Consider the following 18,295-nt stretch of genomic DNA (forward strand, 5'->3'; position numbering starts at 1 on the left):
TGCTCTTCTCGTGTGCAGAGGACTAAGTTCGTGGGCAGAGACATATTGAGAAGGCATGATTTTAGTTCAATATTCAACTGCGGAGGTATAGTATGTGGTTGACAATGGTTCATGTTTCGGCTTCTTTATATACAGGTACAATATGATATGAAGTGTTATAGAGAAACGAAAAGACAAGCTTTGGAAGCATGAACCATCATCATTATCTTATTTAATATACACATCCTTTTAGAACGAATGTATTCATATGTAATAATCAGTTTGAAATATTTGTATTATGATCCAGCGATTCGTATTCCAACATTTAATGAGACATTGTGGGAGTGTTCTGATAGTTACTCGAAACTTGAGATGCAATTCATTGAGCCGACTAATACATACATCGTTAAAAAAAAAAAAAAAAGAATGTAAATACAAACCTACTGATGTACACGTATTTAATGTATATTAAATAATTTCAGCGAAAACATGATGACAGCTAAACGACGCCGTATCCATTGGGCGGGAAAACTACAACAGGACATTGTTGCTTTATTATAGAGTAGATGTGTTAAAATACACACCATTTTACAACACAGTTACACATCATTCTACGTATGAAATGCATCAGATAATGGATTAAAACACAACATTCCATAACACAGTTAATGTACCAACATATGTAAAAAAACACACAACATTTATTAAAATGCACCACACCATGTACTAAAATGCAACATTTCAATTCACGTAATATAGATAACCACTTAACATACACGAACTGCAATTGTCACCATTAGATTAATTCAATCAGGCAACATAGATACAGCCGCACGACTGCATAGTAGCTCATGGCCGCGTTCATTTGAGCTACTTTCTATATATATAATTATATATAAGGGAAATATAGCGTACAATATAATTGCAACAGGGTAGGCCGGGTAGGGTAGAAAACTAGAAATGAAGGGGGGTGGGATGGGAGTGGTGCAATAGCAATAATAGCGGAGGGAGGAGGATATTTTGTGGAGCATACAAACATAAGAAAGTAGAAGAAGAGTTGAAAAAGCAGTCACGAGGAAACTCCTTTACACAGATCTGCAACACAGTATTTATTCTCTTACTTCCTTGAGTTCCTTCAATTCAATTCTAACCACAACAACGTACTATATATACCTACTTACCTAGTATTATTAATTGCCTCTAATCATAATCAGGTAAGAACCCATCTTAACTTGTGAATTTGTGAATTTTTAAAAAATTATACTGCAATTATCACATGACTGCACTGCTATGACTCCCAAACATACCTTGCGGTGCAATCGTATTACTTTTCTTATTTAATTATTTTCTTTAGTATTTTTTATATACATATTTTTAAATTTTTAATTCTTGTGTTTAATATTTTTTTTCTAGTTTTTAAACATATTAACATATGTAGTTGGTAAAACGATACTTTTTGCCCTTAAATTGTTTAACTTTTAAAATTTTGGTCACTGTAAATTAATTTAAACAAATTTAGCCCATCAATTACTCATAATGTTACACTTTTAATCCCTAATGTTATATAATTGTCAAACTCTATTAACATAGGATGCTATTTTTATTATTTAGAATCAATACTCACTATTAAAAATAATGTTCCCATGGAGAGAGTGAGACTTTAACCATGAATATTAATTCTAAATGACAAAAATAATCTCATAAAAAAGAGTTTACTAACAAAGTTTGATCATTATATAGCAATATGAACTAAAAATGCAACATAATAGACAATTAATGAACGAAATATGTTCAAATGAATTAATATGAACCAAATTTATAAAAATGAAATAATTAAGGAGCTAAAAATGTTGTTTCCCTATGTTGTAATACATACATACATGTAGCTACATTATTTCTCCGACCATTGACATTGATAGAAATGTGTCCTTACTCAAAAAGAATATATACTGTACTGTACTACTGTATGTCTATATGTACCTACCAATACAATCCTAGCTATATACACAGATAAAGCTTTGTAAATAATTGCATTGCATCCAGTCATCCATATATAACTAACTTCAATTCAACTCCGATCCATCATCCATAAACATACACAATCAATATATCATTATAAAGTGTACTTGTGTACGTGTATGTATACATGTATGTACTCTAGCTTAATTAGCTTCTACTAAATTTTATAATGAATTACAAATAATCAGCTCATTCTTCTTCTTCTTCTTCATTCAATGATCTTGAAGTTACTCCAGATTGATCTGATCTTCAATTCAGCGGTGTTTATGCATGGATTTGAAACACAATATAATATAATGATATATGTTTTTGAGGAGGCCGGTGAAATGTGCAAATCTAATTAGTTTAATAGCTCAGGAGGGATAGACAAGGAAGGAGAAGACGAGTTGGGGAGGGAGGACGAAGATGCTGAGAAAACCTTGTGCCAAAAAATTTCGGACACAACGTTATTCAGACCACAAAATACAAGAAGAAAACACACAACAATGGGTCTTACAAGGTCAAGAAAAGGTCTTACAAGGTCAAGAAAATTGGGTGAGAATAAAAAATAAAAGGCAACAAGTCAAAAAAAAAAACAAATAAGAAAAGGTGATGAGGAAAAAGCTCAGGTAGGATAGCACCCAATTAATACAAATGAACCGCCGTCAAGGTGGAGCTCCCGGCGCCGGCGCCGGCACCCAATTCAAATCTCTGGCGGCCCAAACTTTCAACGCCCCAGATTTCATCAGCTTTCCAGTTTTGCGGGCGGATGGCAAGTCTTGAACTCATCTTTAAGATTGCCTGCATTCCCAGAAATAGTAATAAGTTTAATTTCAGTTGTTCATGGATAAGAATGACAATTAGATGGGGAGTTATACAAGGTAGAACACAGAGAGAGAGAGAGAAGTTTAAGGAAGAAAGACGTATGCTTTAATAAATAAATAAAATAAAAAATAAAAAAGATGAAGTAAAGCAGTAGAAAAGACACAATCTAATCTAATCTAATCTAGGAAACAATTTAAGTTAATATGTTTACTGTAGAAAAGCTAAGGATGGGTGATGAGTTGGAAGATTTGATAGATTTCTCTCTCTAGAACTGTGTTTTCATACCTTGCTGTGGAGATTTCAGTCTTGCTTTTTGATCTGCAATCTTTTCTCTCACCCCCATAAAAATAAAAAAGGAGAAATTTAGAGAGAGAAGTGCAAGCAGAGAGAGATGAATGGAAATGGATGTATGAGGAGGAGGAGGGGTAATGAATGAGGAAATTGAGAGAGTGGTGGGCTTATAAAGGAGGGGAGAAATTTAGGAGAAGAGAAGAGAGAGTGGGCTATGGCGATGGACCTGACAGTGACTGCTCCAAGGCCCAGAAAGAATGTAAGGAATAAAAAGTAAATGGAAAACAAAAACTTTAAAAAGTTCACAACTCTTTATGACGTCACTTGTGAGACGCCCCGCTCTACTTCAGGTTATCCCACCCAACCACTGCAGATTAATAATTTCACCATTTATTTTCTCTACTAATCTCCACAACAAGAACGATTGTTTAGGATTCAAACATATTAAATTTGTGACCACTAGCAATTATAAAAAGGACAAAAATAAAAATGAAAATCCCTTCTTATCAACAAATAATAAAACATGGAAGCATTTCCACGTGGCTCTTTTTCCTCCATTAACGTCTTTGTTTTTTTGACTGGCACAAACAAAAAACCTATGGGTATCTATCTGGTGTAATTTAACCACAACTCCGCAACCTCTATAACTTAAATAATACTCCGTGATGTATCTATATATATATATATATATATAGAATTATAATAACTATATATATAATAACCGAAGCGATTATGAAATTTTACTGCACAAACTCAAGAACAATTTAGTAATATCATATGAAGAGTTACTACATGTCATCTGAGTGCTTGGCATTCAATTCCTTTACTAGTTACAAAAATTCATTATTCTTTTACTCCTCTATTTTTGGAGAATGGAATAAAAAAAATAAGAGATAAGTTAATACCCATAGTGGTCCATTGATAATAACGAAATTCACAAATTGGTCATCGATTATCAAATTTAACAAATTAAGTCCTCAACTATTCAATCATTACTCAATAAGGTCATCAACTATTAAATTCTTAATAAAGTCATCAACTATTCAATTATTACTCAATAAGGTCCCCAACGAATGATTGATTTGTGAATTATTGAGAAAGAATTAAATAGTTGAGGACTTAATTGATAAAATTGATAGCTTATGACTAATCTGTGAATTAATTATAACATAGTCGACCATTTTAAATATTTACTATAAAAAATAAATAATAAATAAATAAATCATTGTCCATGCATTAAATATAGAATTTTAATCTATATACACATATATGTATTACATTTTTTAGATTTCAAAAAAAATGTATTATATATATTTATTTATTTATATTTTAATTAATTAGTTATTTATTTATTTATATTTTAATTAATTATTTATTTATTTATTTTAATTCAAATTCCTTTTTTTTTTGAAGGAATTCGAATTCCTATTTACTCCTAAATAAATTGACTTTTCCTACTTAAACGTGTTAGTATGTTACCCAGAGCCGATTTTTTTTTTATTTGCGTGGCCCTGTGTTGGTAAATAAGTAAGGCCCTATCAAAGAATAAATAAACTGTGAATTGAAAAACAAATTGTAAAGAAAAAAATGTAAATAAAACCTAATTTTAGGCCAATATAATCACAAATACATATAGTAACTATTAGGCCATTGTTGGATTAGGGGGCCCCAATTTTGGGGCCATGTGCGGTTGCACATTTTGCACGCTCTAAAATCCGGTCATGATGTTACCATTACTTATTTGATCCACTTTACCATTTGAATTCCAGCACCCTTAGTTATTGAATTCGAAAATCAAACTCATAATAATATGGTTTAAAAGAAAAACTCATAATAATATAATAACGATGTAGTGATAATGTAATCTTCAATTCAATTCCGTATATAATATTAAATACATAATTGACATTGTTTAAGAATACAAACACATACAAGAACGATAGCTATCAACCTAACCTTACCTCTACGCACTTCCATCACACCCATATATAATTCCCAAGCATCAACGTACGTTACCGACACAAGACAAGACAAGACAATCGGAGTAGATTATTGCTTCATTTAAGGTTCTACTTACCATTTTTTTCAATGAGCAAATTAAAGAAAAGTTAACCAAAATAATTAAGGGCATATATGGTTTGGCGTGTGACGGTGTTCTAACTTATAACTTATAAGAGGAAGATGCATGCATGCGCCATCCGGTCAATACCTGACCTAATTTTATTGGCCTGCGTTCTCTCATTATTATATGCTAATCTTCTTCCTCAATTTTGAACAATACCGAACTCCAACAAATTTTTTATATGGAACGCATTCCTATATATAATACTTTCCGGCGTTGAAAAAGAGATTATTGTTTTATTCTGCCACAACATATCTTAATGAGTTTTTAGTATATGTAATTTTAAATTTTATTCATTCACTTTTAAATATGACGGACAATAATATATTATTTTCATGATATATATTTCAAAAAAAAAGTCTATATTAAAAATTTGAAAGTAATTAAGAGTAGAACTTAAGAGTTCATGCCACATAATAATTTCGTATATCTTAATTTAATTACTTCTATTATATTGTACCAAATCTGTAATCATATACGTTTTGTGCAGTTATAAAATTAAAGTTGAACTAACGCAAATCAAACAGGTAGCTAAGTTACTACATTATATTATAATAGTATAATAATGAACAAACATAGTTGGTCTTTTTATTTGACTAGATAATCGTTAAATATCTCCATAAGTAATAAGCTAATACGGAGTAGCTTGTATCATCTCAGTTATAACCAATTTTACAAAATATTAAAATAAACCAAATTTATTTAAAAAAAAAAAGATATTTTATTCAAATATTAGCCAACATAAAATTGAGTACCGCACATGTATGATCTGCCCCTCTCAGAAAACCAAGCTAAGTTGGTGAATTTTGAAAATTCCAAGATATTTTGAAAATTCCAAGTACACTAAATATAATTAACGCTTCTCCATGACATGCGTTACAATTTTATTTCAAACTAAAAATATGTTGAAGGAAGATTTGAATAAAACTTTACTCTCTCTTCTTTTTTTTTTTTTAATCAATTACATATAATAGGTAAAAATTGAGATAGGGTAGGTAGCTAATTGAAGCTAAGACGTAGGAATATATATATATATATATATATATATATATATATATATATATATATATATATATAATATATTATGTGATGAAATGAGAATGAGAATCTCTAATTCCGTAAAAATTTGAAAATCAATATGAATGCACACAATCCTCTACATTAATACATACAAATTTTTACATGCAAATTAAATTGTGTACATTGTTGAGCACATGATTCAATTTAGTATCAGAGCCATGCAAAAGGTCATGGGTTCGAATCTTCGCGCCACCCGAAAAAAAGACTATGGTCCACGTGTTGCTTGGAGCCCATCAAAGTCAATCGGCCCGCATACGTGAGGGGGCGGTGTTGAGCATATAATATATAAACATAAATGTGCAGTTCAACTATCAGCTTAGCCTTTTAGTTGGATGGAGCACATGATTCAATTTACATTTATGTATAGATTCGGAGATTCTATCAGAATGAGTGGCTCTTATTGAAACATCACCCCACCACACACACACACACACACATATATATATATATATATATGAATGATTGTAGCTAGGTAGGAAGGGAAGGAAATGGTGAAATTAAAGTAGAGATAGGGCGGAATGGGAAAAAAAATGGGGGGAAAATGACGCATCATAGGTAGGTGGGTCTGGGTGTGAATTAATAGTGAATGAGGTGTAGCTATCTTCCCCAGAATTCCCTGAGCAATAGTAATGATTATACCATATACTTGTTCTTGTTGTTGACATTTTGTATGTACTGCCATAATATGGCAGATTGGCAGCTACCAAAATATCATCATCAACTTATTCATCTCTGAACAAATTCAATTACAGACTGGACCACTCTATTGATGTCCCCCCCTTAGCTATTACTTTCCTTCCCCTCCCCCTCCTATTTTGTCAACATAAAAGGCAGTGCACACACAGTAATGGAGGCAGGGAGGGAGCTAGGGAACGTAACCTTTTATTTGTATACTTGAACGCATTTAATTTGGATGCATATATATGCATGGCAATACAACTATATTCTATATATTTATATAAAAATTTCTCTAAGCGCGCTATTATATTGCATGTACAAATGTACATTACCTTTAATTTGCCCTATATTATATTGCTTTTATGGATCCATTACCTGGCACGCACATCCATGCTTTAAACTCAATGTATCAACCTATTAACTTTAAAGATATATACATACAAATCAAAGATATAACGAATTCACATCTATATAGCTAGACAGACAGTTAGTTCTTATACTGTGGATCGCGGTCCACAATGCATTGTGGACTAAGGTCACAAAACGACGTCGTTTCAATAAGTGGAGAAACGACTCCCGTAAATCTTCGTAATTGATACTACAGTTCATCTCAAATGATACTACAGTTGTGTTGAACTGATACTGCAGTTGTGTTGAATTGATATTGAAGTTGTGTTGAAATGATATGCAATTCTGTTGAATTGATACTGCAGTTGTGTTGAAAGGGAACTGCAGTTGCACGAATTAAAATTTGCGCTATGTCTGTCTAAGAACAATAATATACTCCGTAAAAGGGTTTTGATTGGATCTTACAAAATAAAAAATATAATCATCTAACAATTTAAAGCCCACTCAGTACATACTCTGGGCTTTGGATTAGGTTGCACTGGAGATCCAACAAACTAACATTTCGGTTTCTAGCCTCTTTCGTATGCACGTACGCTATGTAACTGCATGTTAATTAGATAATATTAAAAAAGTTTGAACATATAAAAAAGTAGTGTTGTCAAAACGGACCGGCCCATCTCACCGCAGACCGAATTTCAGGCGAGTTTTTGCGGGCTGACTTGCTAAGCCCTCGGGCTATGATTCACACAATGACACAACTCTAACTCGTCCCACGCGGGTTAACGGGCCCCGCGAACTTTAAAAAAAATTATTTTTATTATATTTTTTTAATATACATAATATAATTAAATATAAATAAACCAATAGTAACATTCAAAACTTTTTGTTTACACCTAAAAAGATACTCCGTATAAGGTATAAGAATGCGTGAAACACTTAGCTGTATGAATGAGTTGAAATGAGACAAATTTGAGGTTGAAATGGATGCTATCAGCTTATCACTTACGAATTATAATAGTGTGAGAAGTTTAATTAGCTATGACTTTTATATATTGGTTCAATTCTATATGCTTATTATTATTAGACAAGCTCGTTAATGTCAAGACTCAGGACTAATAAGTAATAAGTCTTTCCTAATTTAATATTCATTTTGTTTCCTTTGATATTAATGGTTAATTGTTACTAACAATAACAATAATGTGCGGTCCAGACTTGCAATGTTGGCATGCAAAGTTGAAAAGATTTATGACATATAAACCAAACGTTATTGTTATGTTGTGATTAAGCGTTATACCCCCACACCGAAAAAACAAAAAAAAAATCAATTAACTGCAAGTGTGCATTTCCGTTTATTCATGTTATGGTGAATTATTACTTCTCGTTCCGGGTAAGCTACTCCATTGATTGCTCTCTCTCTTAGGGTTTCAACATTTCTAGGTAAGCTAGACCATTGAGTCATTGACGTCCCGGCGACGCAATGTCTGCCGAACCACAGTTCAACAAGGGAGACAGAGTGGAAGTTCTTAAGCGCGACAATTTTCCAATATGGTTTCCGGCAGCTGTGCTCCGACATTCTGTGAGGAAGAAGCAGTGGGCAGGACAGATCTACGTGGCGTTTGAGACTTTGTGCTCCGTTGATGATCCCATGAAGCGGCGAAAGGAGTACGTTCACGTATCCGCCGTCCGGCCCGCGCCGCCGGCAGAGCAGCCCTGCTATTTTAGAGTGGGGGAGAGTGCGGATGTTTTCTATGAAAATAGAGGTTGGAGGAGAGGAACGGTAGATGAAATTTTGGAGAATTCCATGTATATGGTGGGTCTTGGAGACGAGGACGGAGAAAAAGCAGTGGAGAGTGTGAAGGTGGAGCAGTGGCAGTTGAGGGTCCGTAGGGATTGGAAAGATGGGTGTTGGGTTCCACCACTTGAAGAATCTCAAGTAGACCAACAGGTACCAAGTGTTGACTACTTCCATAACCATTTTAATAATCTAAATTATTTTAGATTTAGATATAGATATAATATAAATGCGCGCGCAAACACGTGCATACATAACTGGATATAAGCATGCATACACTTCATTCTCATAACTGGATATCATTTATCAATGTGGTCCTTTGGTGGGGGAATGTGAAACCAGTAACGTGCCAAAAGGATATAAATGTTTGTTTATTTTTACTGTCAATCAATGATTTTATCATTGCTAAGGAGTAAGGAGTAGCCAAAAACGAAAAGAAATGAAGACATGTTTTTCATATGCATAATTAACTGATCCCCCATGAGAGTGAGACTGGAGACGAGTCATTGCTGTTGACTAACTTTTGAAACCAAAGAAGATATATTAGCACAAGATTCTTTTCAAAACACACATGCACCTTTTTTCCTTTCCTCTAGATATTTGAGGAATAAGTTCTTCATGGATTCTTTATTGTTGCTTTCTCATGTTAGTTTCAAGTTTTGCTGTGCAGAAAAAATCAGAAGATTATTTAATGACACCAAGTGGAGTCAAACTCCGTATCAAGTGCACTAAAAGATCGTGTGTTAGAAAGTTCAGTAAGGAAATGCTTGTAGAGGTTATGGGTGGCAAAGAAGGTTTTGAAAGATTGTGGTATGCTTCAGTTGTGATGGAGGTATTAGGAAATGGAAAACTCTTGGTACAGTACCAGACCTTGAAGACAGATGATGGGACTGAATTTCTCAAAGAAGAGGTTGATGCCTCTTGCATCAGACCATATCCACCTGAAATTGAAAGGATCAGTCCTTTCAAACTTCTTGACAAAGTTGATGCTTGGGTTGGTAATGGATGGCGGGAAGGACATGTATCCAAGGTTCTTGGTGATGCAAAATACATGGTTTGTTTCAGGTCCATGAATGAATTGTTTACGTTTGAAGCTTCTAACTTGAGGCCTCATCAAGAGTGGAAAAACAACAATTGGGTTGCAGCTACAAAGGTATATATTAATGTCTTGTTTGTTGTGATTCCTACTCATTATTTTACTTATTTATTTATTTTGCTTTCTTCTCTATTTCAACTTTGACAAGTTTGATTTGCCAAGGAGCTCAAGTGATGGGATGCTAAACTCGAAAGTAGTGAAAGTCAAGATCAAGAGTGATAGAAAGGCATTAGGTCCAAAGTTTAGCATGGGAATGTTGGTAGAGGCCACAAGTTTTGAAGAAGGTTACCATGGTTCTTGGTACACTGCAGTCATTTTTGACTCTATTGGGCCGAACAAGTTTCTTTTGGAATATCAGACTCTGAGGACAGATGATGAATCTGAACCCCTCAAAGAAAAGGCAGATGCCTTCAACATTCGCCCTTGCCCTCCTTTGATTCACCGATTTGATCGCTTTAAAATGTTTGAAGAGGTTGATGCATGGTACAATGATGGATGGTGGGAGGGTCTTATATCCAAAGTTCTTGATGGCTTAAATTATGTAGTTTATTTCTGGACCACAAATGAAGAAATAGAGTTTGCACATCATGGTATCAGGCCTCATCAGGAGTGGATTGATCGAAAATGGGACATTGCTTTCAGGGTATGGCTGCATGCACTCTCATGCTACTTTACTTTGCAACCTCATACAAATAGATGAGGTTTAGTGTCTTTCTTTTATCATTGCTAGCTTACATATAGTTGCTTGAAATGCAGAAGTCCAACAACAACCTACCGAATCCCAAACCTGGGATAATGAGGAGACATAGTGGTGGAATTGCCTCAGAAACAACTTTTTGTATTGGAGCAAAGGTGGAGGTAAAAGATGATGAAGAAGGAAATCAGGGATCTTGGTATCCAGCTTTGATCTTGAGACTGATAGGAAACGGGAAGTACTTGGTAGAATTCAGAACACTAAAATGTGAATATGGAACTGATCTGCTAGTTGAAGAAGCAGATGCTTTATCTGTAAGGCCTTCTGCCCCTATACTGCAAAGAGTTGACAGATTCAGACCTCATGAGGAAGTTGATGCCTGGTCTAATAATGGGTGGCGGGTTGGTGAAGTGTTTGAAGTACTTGAGGGTGCAAAGTACAGAGTCTATTTTGGGACTACAAATGAGACATTAGAATTTCGGCATCATGGGTTGAGGCCTCATCAGGAGTGGATAAACGGCGCATGGCTGGTGGTGGGTGTTAAAGAGGTATGTTTTTTTTTTTTTTTTTTTTTGTATGATCGAGTAGTTTTGCAAGCTCTCCGAGTGTGAAGTACTCACTCACCTTGTAAACTAGGTGACTAACTTTGATGCCAATATCCAAAAAATGAGTTTAGTGTGAAATACTACATTCTAATATATTTTTCAGCATATTGCTTGCAGGCTTAGATCTTGTGGTGCAGACTGCAGTAAAGGTATCCTCATCATCCATTAACTATTCATCTCTCCTCTACTCTACTCTACATATGGTGGGTGCAGAAGTTTTTCGGGTTCAGCCATTTAGGTGACTATTAAATAAACACGGTGTTGTTGGTCCGTTCCAGTGTGCAAAGCTGTGACTCAAGAAAGAATCAGTTTTTGAAACAACTACCAGTGTCTGGCTGCTGTATAAAAATAAAAATGGATTGTTATTAATTCCAGAGAGTTCTTTAATAGCTAACTCTTTCACTAACTTATGCCATGTGGGGATTTAAATAGTTAAAGCAAGCTTCAGCTTATATAAGTTCCGTATAATCCCATTATTAATTGACTTGGGTGGGTGGTTTATACGTACAGAAATTCATAAGGATGCATCAAACTTTTACCCTAAGCCTATTTTTATGGCAAATTCTCTTAGAAGATGGGTTGGGTTTTTCACATGAGTATTACTCCATTTGTCTTATTTTACTTGTCATGTTTATTATTATTATTTTGATTTATTTTTATAGTATTTTCTAAAATTATTTTTAAATTTAATTTTTTGTGTGTTTAATAGTGCTTTTAATGTTGTTTCTAAATATATACGTAATACATTTTTATATACTAATAGTCTAACTCTAAACTTAATATTATGAAAAATTGAATTAAAAATAATTTTAATCAAGTTTAATTAATTGAACTAGACACATAAAATGAGAAATCAGAATACAATTTTAATAAAATGAGACATATTCCTTAGATAATCGCCTTGATGCAACTGTCATTTTTATTAAAAGTTATTCTTTAAAAATTTTTGAATAAAATAAAATTAAAAAAACAAAACAAAACAAAAAGCTTTCTTCTTCGTTTGATTTTCATTTTTTTTTTACAAAATGCTTTGTGAGCTCCTTACACTTCTCCTTTGATTTTCAGATTTTTCTACCAAATGCATATGGCTGCTGTCAAATATATATATATATATATATATATATATATTCCTTCTAACAAAAGCAAGATTTTCTTCTCTGCAAAGGAATGGATGGAAGTGTTAAAATTTAGGCCTTACCTTATTATCAATTACTCAACCCATAACGCACCATGATAAAGGAGGAATAGAGGGTTGTGTTGGGGCTTTGTCCTTCTCCACATCATCAACAATTAAGTACAATCATAGATTAACAAGCTGCTTTGCTATTTTGGATAAAAATTGAGATTTCTCTAGTTGACTTCTTTTGTGATTTTGCTGTGTTCAACCATGAAATCTATATTATATATAAAAACAATTTCCTCCTCCCAAATTTTCCTCCCAAAACTTAGGGGTATTTTGGTAAAATCATTTATTTTATTTATTTATTATTTTATTATTTTATTAATTATCCATCCTATAATATTATTATGGTAATATATGATGATGATAATATGATAATATGGTAATATTGTTAATATTAATGGGTGATGGGTGATTAGTGATATATAATTGATAATTGATAATATGGTATATGGTATTATTCTTAATATTAATATATTAATATATACTAATATTAATTAATTAATTGGTGATTATTTTAAAAAAGAATAATTAATTGGTGATTGGTGATTAGTGATATGGTAATATTGTTATATATTTATAATTAATTAATATATATATATATATATATATATATATTAATTAATTAATTAATTGGTGATTGGTGATTAGTGATATGGTAATATTGTTATATATTAATATTAATATTTATATTTATATAGATTGATGTTGATATTAATTAATTAATTGGTGATTGGTGATTAGTGATATGATAATCTATATCTATATCTATATATCTATATATATTTATATAATTGACATGTAATTAACTATATTAGAATGAAAAAATTATATAATATTGTAGTAAAATTTTTACATGTCAATCATCTATATTTACATAAAATTAAAATTAATTATACTTTCCTTTTGAAAAAACTTCCATATTATGTTTATCCTCCACTATATAATGATGAGAAATGACTCTTCTCTCACAACGTACCAATATCTGTGCTCTCACTATTAGTTAGAGATCTATAATCTGTAATTCTACGAAGTCGAAGATCGAACTTTAACACGCGTAGAATTGTTATGGTATGCGGTATGATTTAATTTTTAGTTGATTCATTCTGCATGTTGGAGATCCTTATGGTGTAGTCTGCATTTTGTAGTACTGTGATTTAGTTTGATTTTAACAGCTCAATATGCTTTAATTTTTGCTGATAAGGTTTCAAGTAGCTAGGCCAATTTTGCCATGTGCGTATCACGTATGTAAAATTACAATTTTTAGAGTGATTGTAGTGAACAATCAAATGTTTTCTATAATTATATATTTTAATCACATTACTTTGATTGGTAATTTCTAATGGAAAAACATTGTATTGTAACTTTGTATTACAAGATTTTGAATGATAATACCTTATTTAACTATCCATCTTTTTAGTTGTACTGTGTAAAATAACTAGCAATCTACGGATGCTCATCTATATATTGTAGAATTTGCAATCTTGATCTTCCCCATTTACGGATGCTTATGTAATTTGGTAAAAATGGTGGTTACTATACTTGAATAAATCCTCAATTATTCATTCCAATTGTTCGTTTTACCATTCCAATTCTTCATTTTATAAAAAATGGTGCATTGGAAGCTAAACATGGGTCATTGTATCATTGATTGTTGATTCCAATTATTATTAATCTTTATCATTAATTGCACAATACTAATTCACACTTATTAGTTAAAAAATGGTGATTACTATATACTTGAATAAATGAAATAATAATATTAAATTTTGTAACCTCGATTTAAAATCTATTATGTTAATATAATAATAATAATAATAATAATAATAATAATAATAATAATATAATACTCCGTAGTAATAATAATCTAAAATTCTTAATATAATTTTCCTAATCTATACTATATATAAAAATAATATCCTCCTCCCAAGTTTTCCCGCCCAAACTCAGGGGCATTTTAGTAAAATGAAATTAATAATTATTTTATGGTTATTTTATTAATTAACTATATATATTTTCATAAAATTTATTTCCATAATCCCAAGAAAATTAAAACATAAAGCATTCTTCCTAATTTTATTCCATATATATATATATATATATATATGGTTATTTTATTAATTAACCATTTATATATTTCCACAAAATTTATTGCCAATTACCAAAAAAAAATTAAAACCTATACTCCAGTATCATTCTTCCTAATTTTAAGTATCATTCTTCCTAATTTTATTCCAACAGATTTAAGTTAACGGCAATTTCTCTCATATAAGTTCCGAGCATGAGAGATTGTTCCCTCACAACTTCTGAACTCGGCAAAGTCGGCATTCGTTTCATACGTTTCCGATCACAACTCCGATGGACAAGCTCAAGACTCACGAGTAAGTGAAAATCCTTTGATTTCTTTCTTTATTTTCATGGTTATGCTTTGTTGTTCTTCCTTTATTTCATCATTTAGTTTCTGATTTCGTGTTAACAATTTATTTTGAAATTTTTTGTAATTCAATTTGGTGATATATCGTTTCCTAGCGATAACGAAGCCATCTAACTCCTCTGAGAAAGCTACGGTGGTGCATGCACCGACCTACTTGAATCGGTTTAGAAAGATGGTTTCCAATGTGTCGTCTCCGGCACCGGTAAATCACAAACATTCATCGGCGTCATCTAGGGTAAACGATAGGGGTTAGCGGAGGAAGAGGAGAAAGAGCATACCATATTCTCCCCCACAAGTGAAGCAGAAGAAAGATTTTGTTGACTACAAGTGAGTGGATGGGAAAAAGGTAAACGTGGTTCAAGGTCGTGAATTACATATTGGGGTTTTCGACGCGGAAGAACTGATGAAGATTGTTGAGTGCTTTTACCAGTATCAGCAATTGGGTCAGGAAGGGCAATGGATGAGGATCAAATGGAGTGCAAGGGTTTAATTCAGTTGTTGTTACAATTATGTAGTGTGGTAAAATTACATATTTTTCTATTTCTAAAAGTTATTTTTTTGGAGAAGTTTTTGCGTGTTTCTTTTTTAATTTGGTTTGGTTGTTGTTATAAATATTTTGTAGTAAAATTATTTGCTATTCCTATCCCTTAATTGTGTTTCTTTTGAAAAGTTTATCTTAAACTCTTGCATATTATTATGATTTTGTGATACGATAAAAATAGTAATCCTCCCGGCATGGTATAATCAGAGATGAAGAAGTAGATCTATTGCATGAATAATAATAATATAAATTTTATACATTGATATAATCTTGTGTTAAGATAATAATAATAATAATAATTTAGAATTCTTAATATAATTTCCTAATATTAATAATAATAATAATTCAAAATGCTTAATATAAGTTCCTAATTAATTTTTTCTATTAAATCTGTTTATAACGGTAATTACAAATATAGTATTAAGAAAAATTAGTAGGATTGATAATCAATTTCCTAATATAATTTTTTATCTTACCTAAAAGGCTTCCTCCCAATTTGTTCTTTTAGTACTACCTATCATATTTTAATTAATTGATACTTTTCCTAATATATCTAACCAAAAAGGTTTCATCATTTTTTGATAATACTGATCCATATGTTAATCTGTTTATTTTGGTAATATATATAGGTAATAACCATACCATCTAAATAACCTCGTGGTAATTACCAACTGTATTTAACATCTAAATTTATTATGGTAATTAAACATTGAGAATTTCTTCTTATGATGATTATATTTTTTTTACTGCAAATAATATCAATTACCTGTGCATTTCCTTTGATTACTTTTAAATAATATAAAATCTTAAAAATTACAGAAATAAATGAATTAATACTTTCCGTTATTTAAATTTTATATTTTTATATAATCAGTTAAGGAAATTGATAATACACCTATTAAGTCCATCATATTAAAGGATATTTAAAAAAATTATGATAATTGTTCCAATTCACATATTATTACGCTAATCCACAAATTATTACGTCCATACAATTATGCAAATTATTCAAATTCACAGATTATTACACATAAAATTATGCTAATAGTTACTTTTGAATAAAATCTTTAATTACAGTAATTAAGAAATTAATTCACACATTATACTTTTATTAAATTGTTTTTTTTATACTTGCCATAATATAGCTTGCCATACTACAGATTTTTTTTATACTTGCCATAATATAGCTTGCCATACTACAGATTTTATCTAATCAATTAAGAAAATAAGTGGTACACATATTACGATTATCTAATCAATTAAGAAAATAAGTGGTACACATATTACGACATAATTAAAGGAGATTAAAGGTACACGTACACATATTACGACATAATTAAAGGAGATTAAAGGTACACATATTACATCAATAATTAAACAAAATTAAACTTACATGTATTATCTATACTCTATGGCTCTGTTTGGCAGAGCTTATTTAGGAGCTTATAGCTTATTTTAAGCTACTAATAAGCTATAAGCTCTGTTTGGTAATGTTCCTAAAATAAGCTAGTAGCNATCTGCAGTGTTTTTGATATAATGTAATTTGAAGAATTAAAGTAAGTTTCTGCAGTATTTGTAATCTGTAGGATTCTACCCAAGTTTTATCAATGTAACAGATATGATGAAATGGTTTTCAAGTATTTAACACCATTGTTTCCTTTTGTTTTTGTTTTTTATTTTTGATATGTATATTAAAGATATGAAATAATTTTCAAGTATTCAATCACTGTTTCCTGTTGCTCTTTTTTTTTAAAAAAAATACTTATATTCAAGTATTCAACTACTAATGCTTGTTTAAATTGGANGGTAATGTTCCTAAAATAAGCTAGTAGCTTAAAATAGGAGCTTATTTTTTAACGCTACCTAAGGTAGCGTTTCAAAATAAGCTAGTAGCTTCCTAACTCTTTTTCCATCTTTAACCTTATTATTTTAAAGAAATGACATCANTTTAAGTGGACCAATGAGTACATGGTGGTCTTTTGTGAGATTTGTATCAAATATATTCGAAAGCATGGGCGTGGATTAATGAAATGGAAAGAAATTAAAGAAGAGTTTGAATCTACCGCCAAACGGAAAATTTCACATAAAAGTTTAAAGAATAAGTGGGATGCTATGAAAAAAGAATGGAGAACTTGGAAGCAGCTGAAACGTGAAGAAACTGGTTTAGGGTGGGATCCTAGTACACATAAGATTAGTGGCTCTGATGAATGGTGGGAGAAAAAAAATCAAGGTTAGTATTAGATTTTTAAGATTAAAACATNAAGCTTGTATATGATATATATTTCATTGTATTACTTGTATTACTTTGCATTATTTGGTTATATTGTACAGAAAAATTAACAAATGAAATCCAATATGCATTGTACTCCTATTGGACAAGCAGAGCTTGATATGTTGCCATAAAATCTCCGAAAAGTGATTGTGTAAATGTCATTGTATAATCTAAACCTGGTTTGGCATGCATTGGAATGACACTCCAATGTTGACATTGTATTACCATTTATTCATCTGTTTGGTTTGTTAAATGTTTTGCCTTGTTTCTGTTTGACATTAACCGACAATCCTATTGTGATTGTGAATTAAGATTTTGAATGGTTGGACTGCGTGTATATAATATATATTTCATGTATTC

The 18,295-nt window shown here is 31.4% G+C and overlaps 1 protein-coding gene and 1 long non-coding RNA gene across 4 annotated transcripts; one reads left to right on the forward strand and one right to left on the reverse strand.

Annotated features, from left to right (window-relative positions):
- Positions 1–1,992: 1,992 nt before the first annotated feature.
- Positions 1,993–3,230, reverse strand: LOC116016411. The gene is made up of 2 exons (XR_004097743.1): positions 3,088–3,230; positions 1,993–2,778 (listed from the first exon to the last, which is right to left on the reverse strand). It is a non-coding gene; the product is annotated as an uncharacterized LOC116016411 (long non-coding RNA).
- A 5,501-nt stretch (positions 3,231–8,731) lies between these two features.
- Positions 8,732–12,597, forward strand: LOC116016160 (protein AGENET DOMAIN (AGD)-CONTAINING P1-like). 3 transcript variants are annotated; one of them, XM_031256338.1, is made up of 6 exons: positions 8,732–9,266; positions 9,784–10,266; positions 10,358–10,852; positions 10,966–11,451; positions 11,626–11,657; positions 12,574–12,597. In XM_031256338.1, the coding sequence occupies exons 1-5, from the start codon at positions 8,799–8,801 to the stop codon at positions 11,629–11,631; spliced, it is 1,938 nt and encodes a 645-aa protein (XP_031112198.1). In that variant the 5' UTR covers positions 8,732–8,798; the 3' UTR covers positions 11,632–11,657; positions 12,574–12,597. The 3 variants fall into 3 exon arrangements, with proteins under 3 accessions (XP_031112198.1, XP_031112185.1, XP_031112190.1); XM_031256325.1 differs by lacking the exon at positions 12,574–12,597 and having other exon boundaries at positions 11,612–11,902; XM_031256330.1 differs by lacking the exon at positions 12,574–12,597 and having other exon boundaries at positions 11,626–11,902.
- The last annotated feature ends 5,698 nt before the right edge of the window (positions 12,598–18,295 follow it).

This window comes from Ipomoea triloba, chromosome 1 (assembly GCF_003576645.1).
Source record: "Ipomoea triloba cultivar NCNSP0323 chromosome 1, ASM357664v1".
Taxonomy (NCBI): Eukaryota; Viridiplantae; Streptophyta; class Magnoliopsida; order Solanales; family Convolvulaceae; genus Ipomoea; species Ipomoea triloba.

What these genes read in the sequence shown, in the direction of transcription:
- LOC116016160 (XM_031256325.1), top strand. Translation starts at nt 8,799, where the DNA reads ATGTCTGCCGAACCACAGTTCAACAAGGGAGACAGAGTGGAAGTTCTT. An exon ending in AATGGGACATTGCTTTCAGG is followed by an intron (nt 10,853 to 10,965) that starts GTATGGCTGCAT and finishes CTTGAAATGCAG; the next exon opens with AAGTCCAACAACAACCTACC. An exon ending in TGGTGGTGGGTGTTAAAGAG is followed by an intron (nt 11,452 to 11,611) that starts GTATGTTTTTTT and finishes TATATTTTTCAG; the next exon opens with CATATTGCTTGCAGGCTTAG.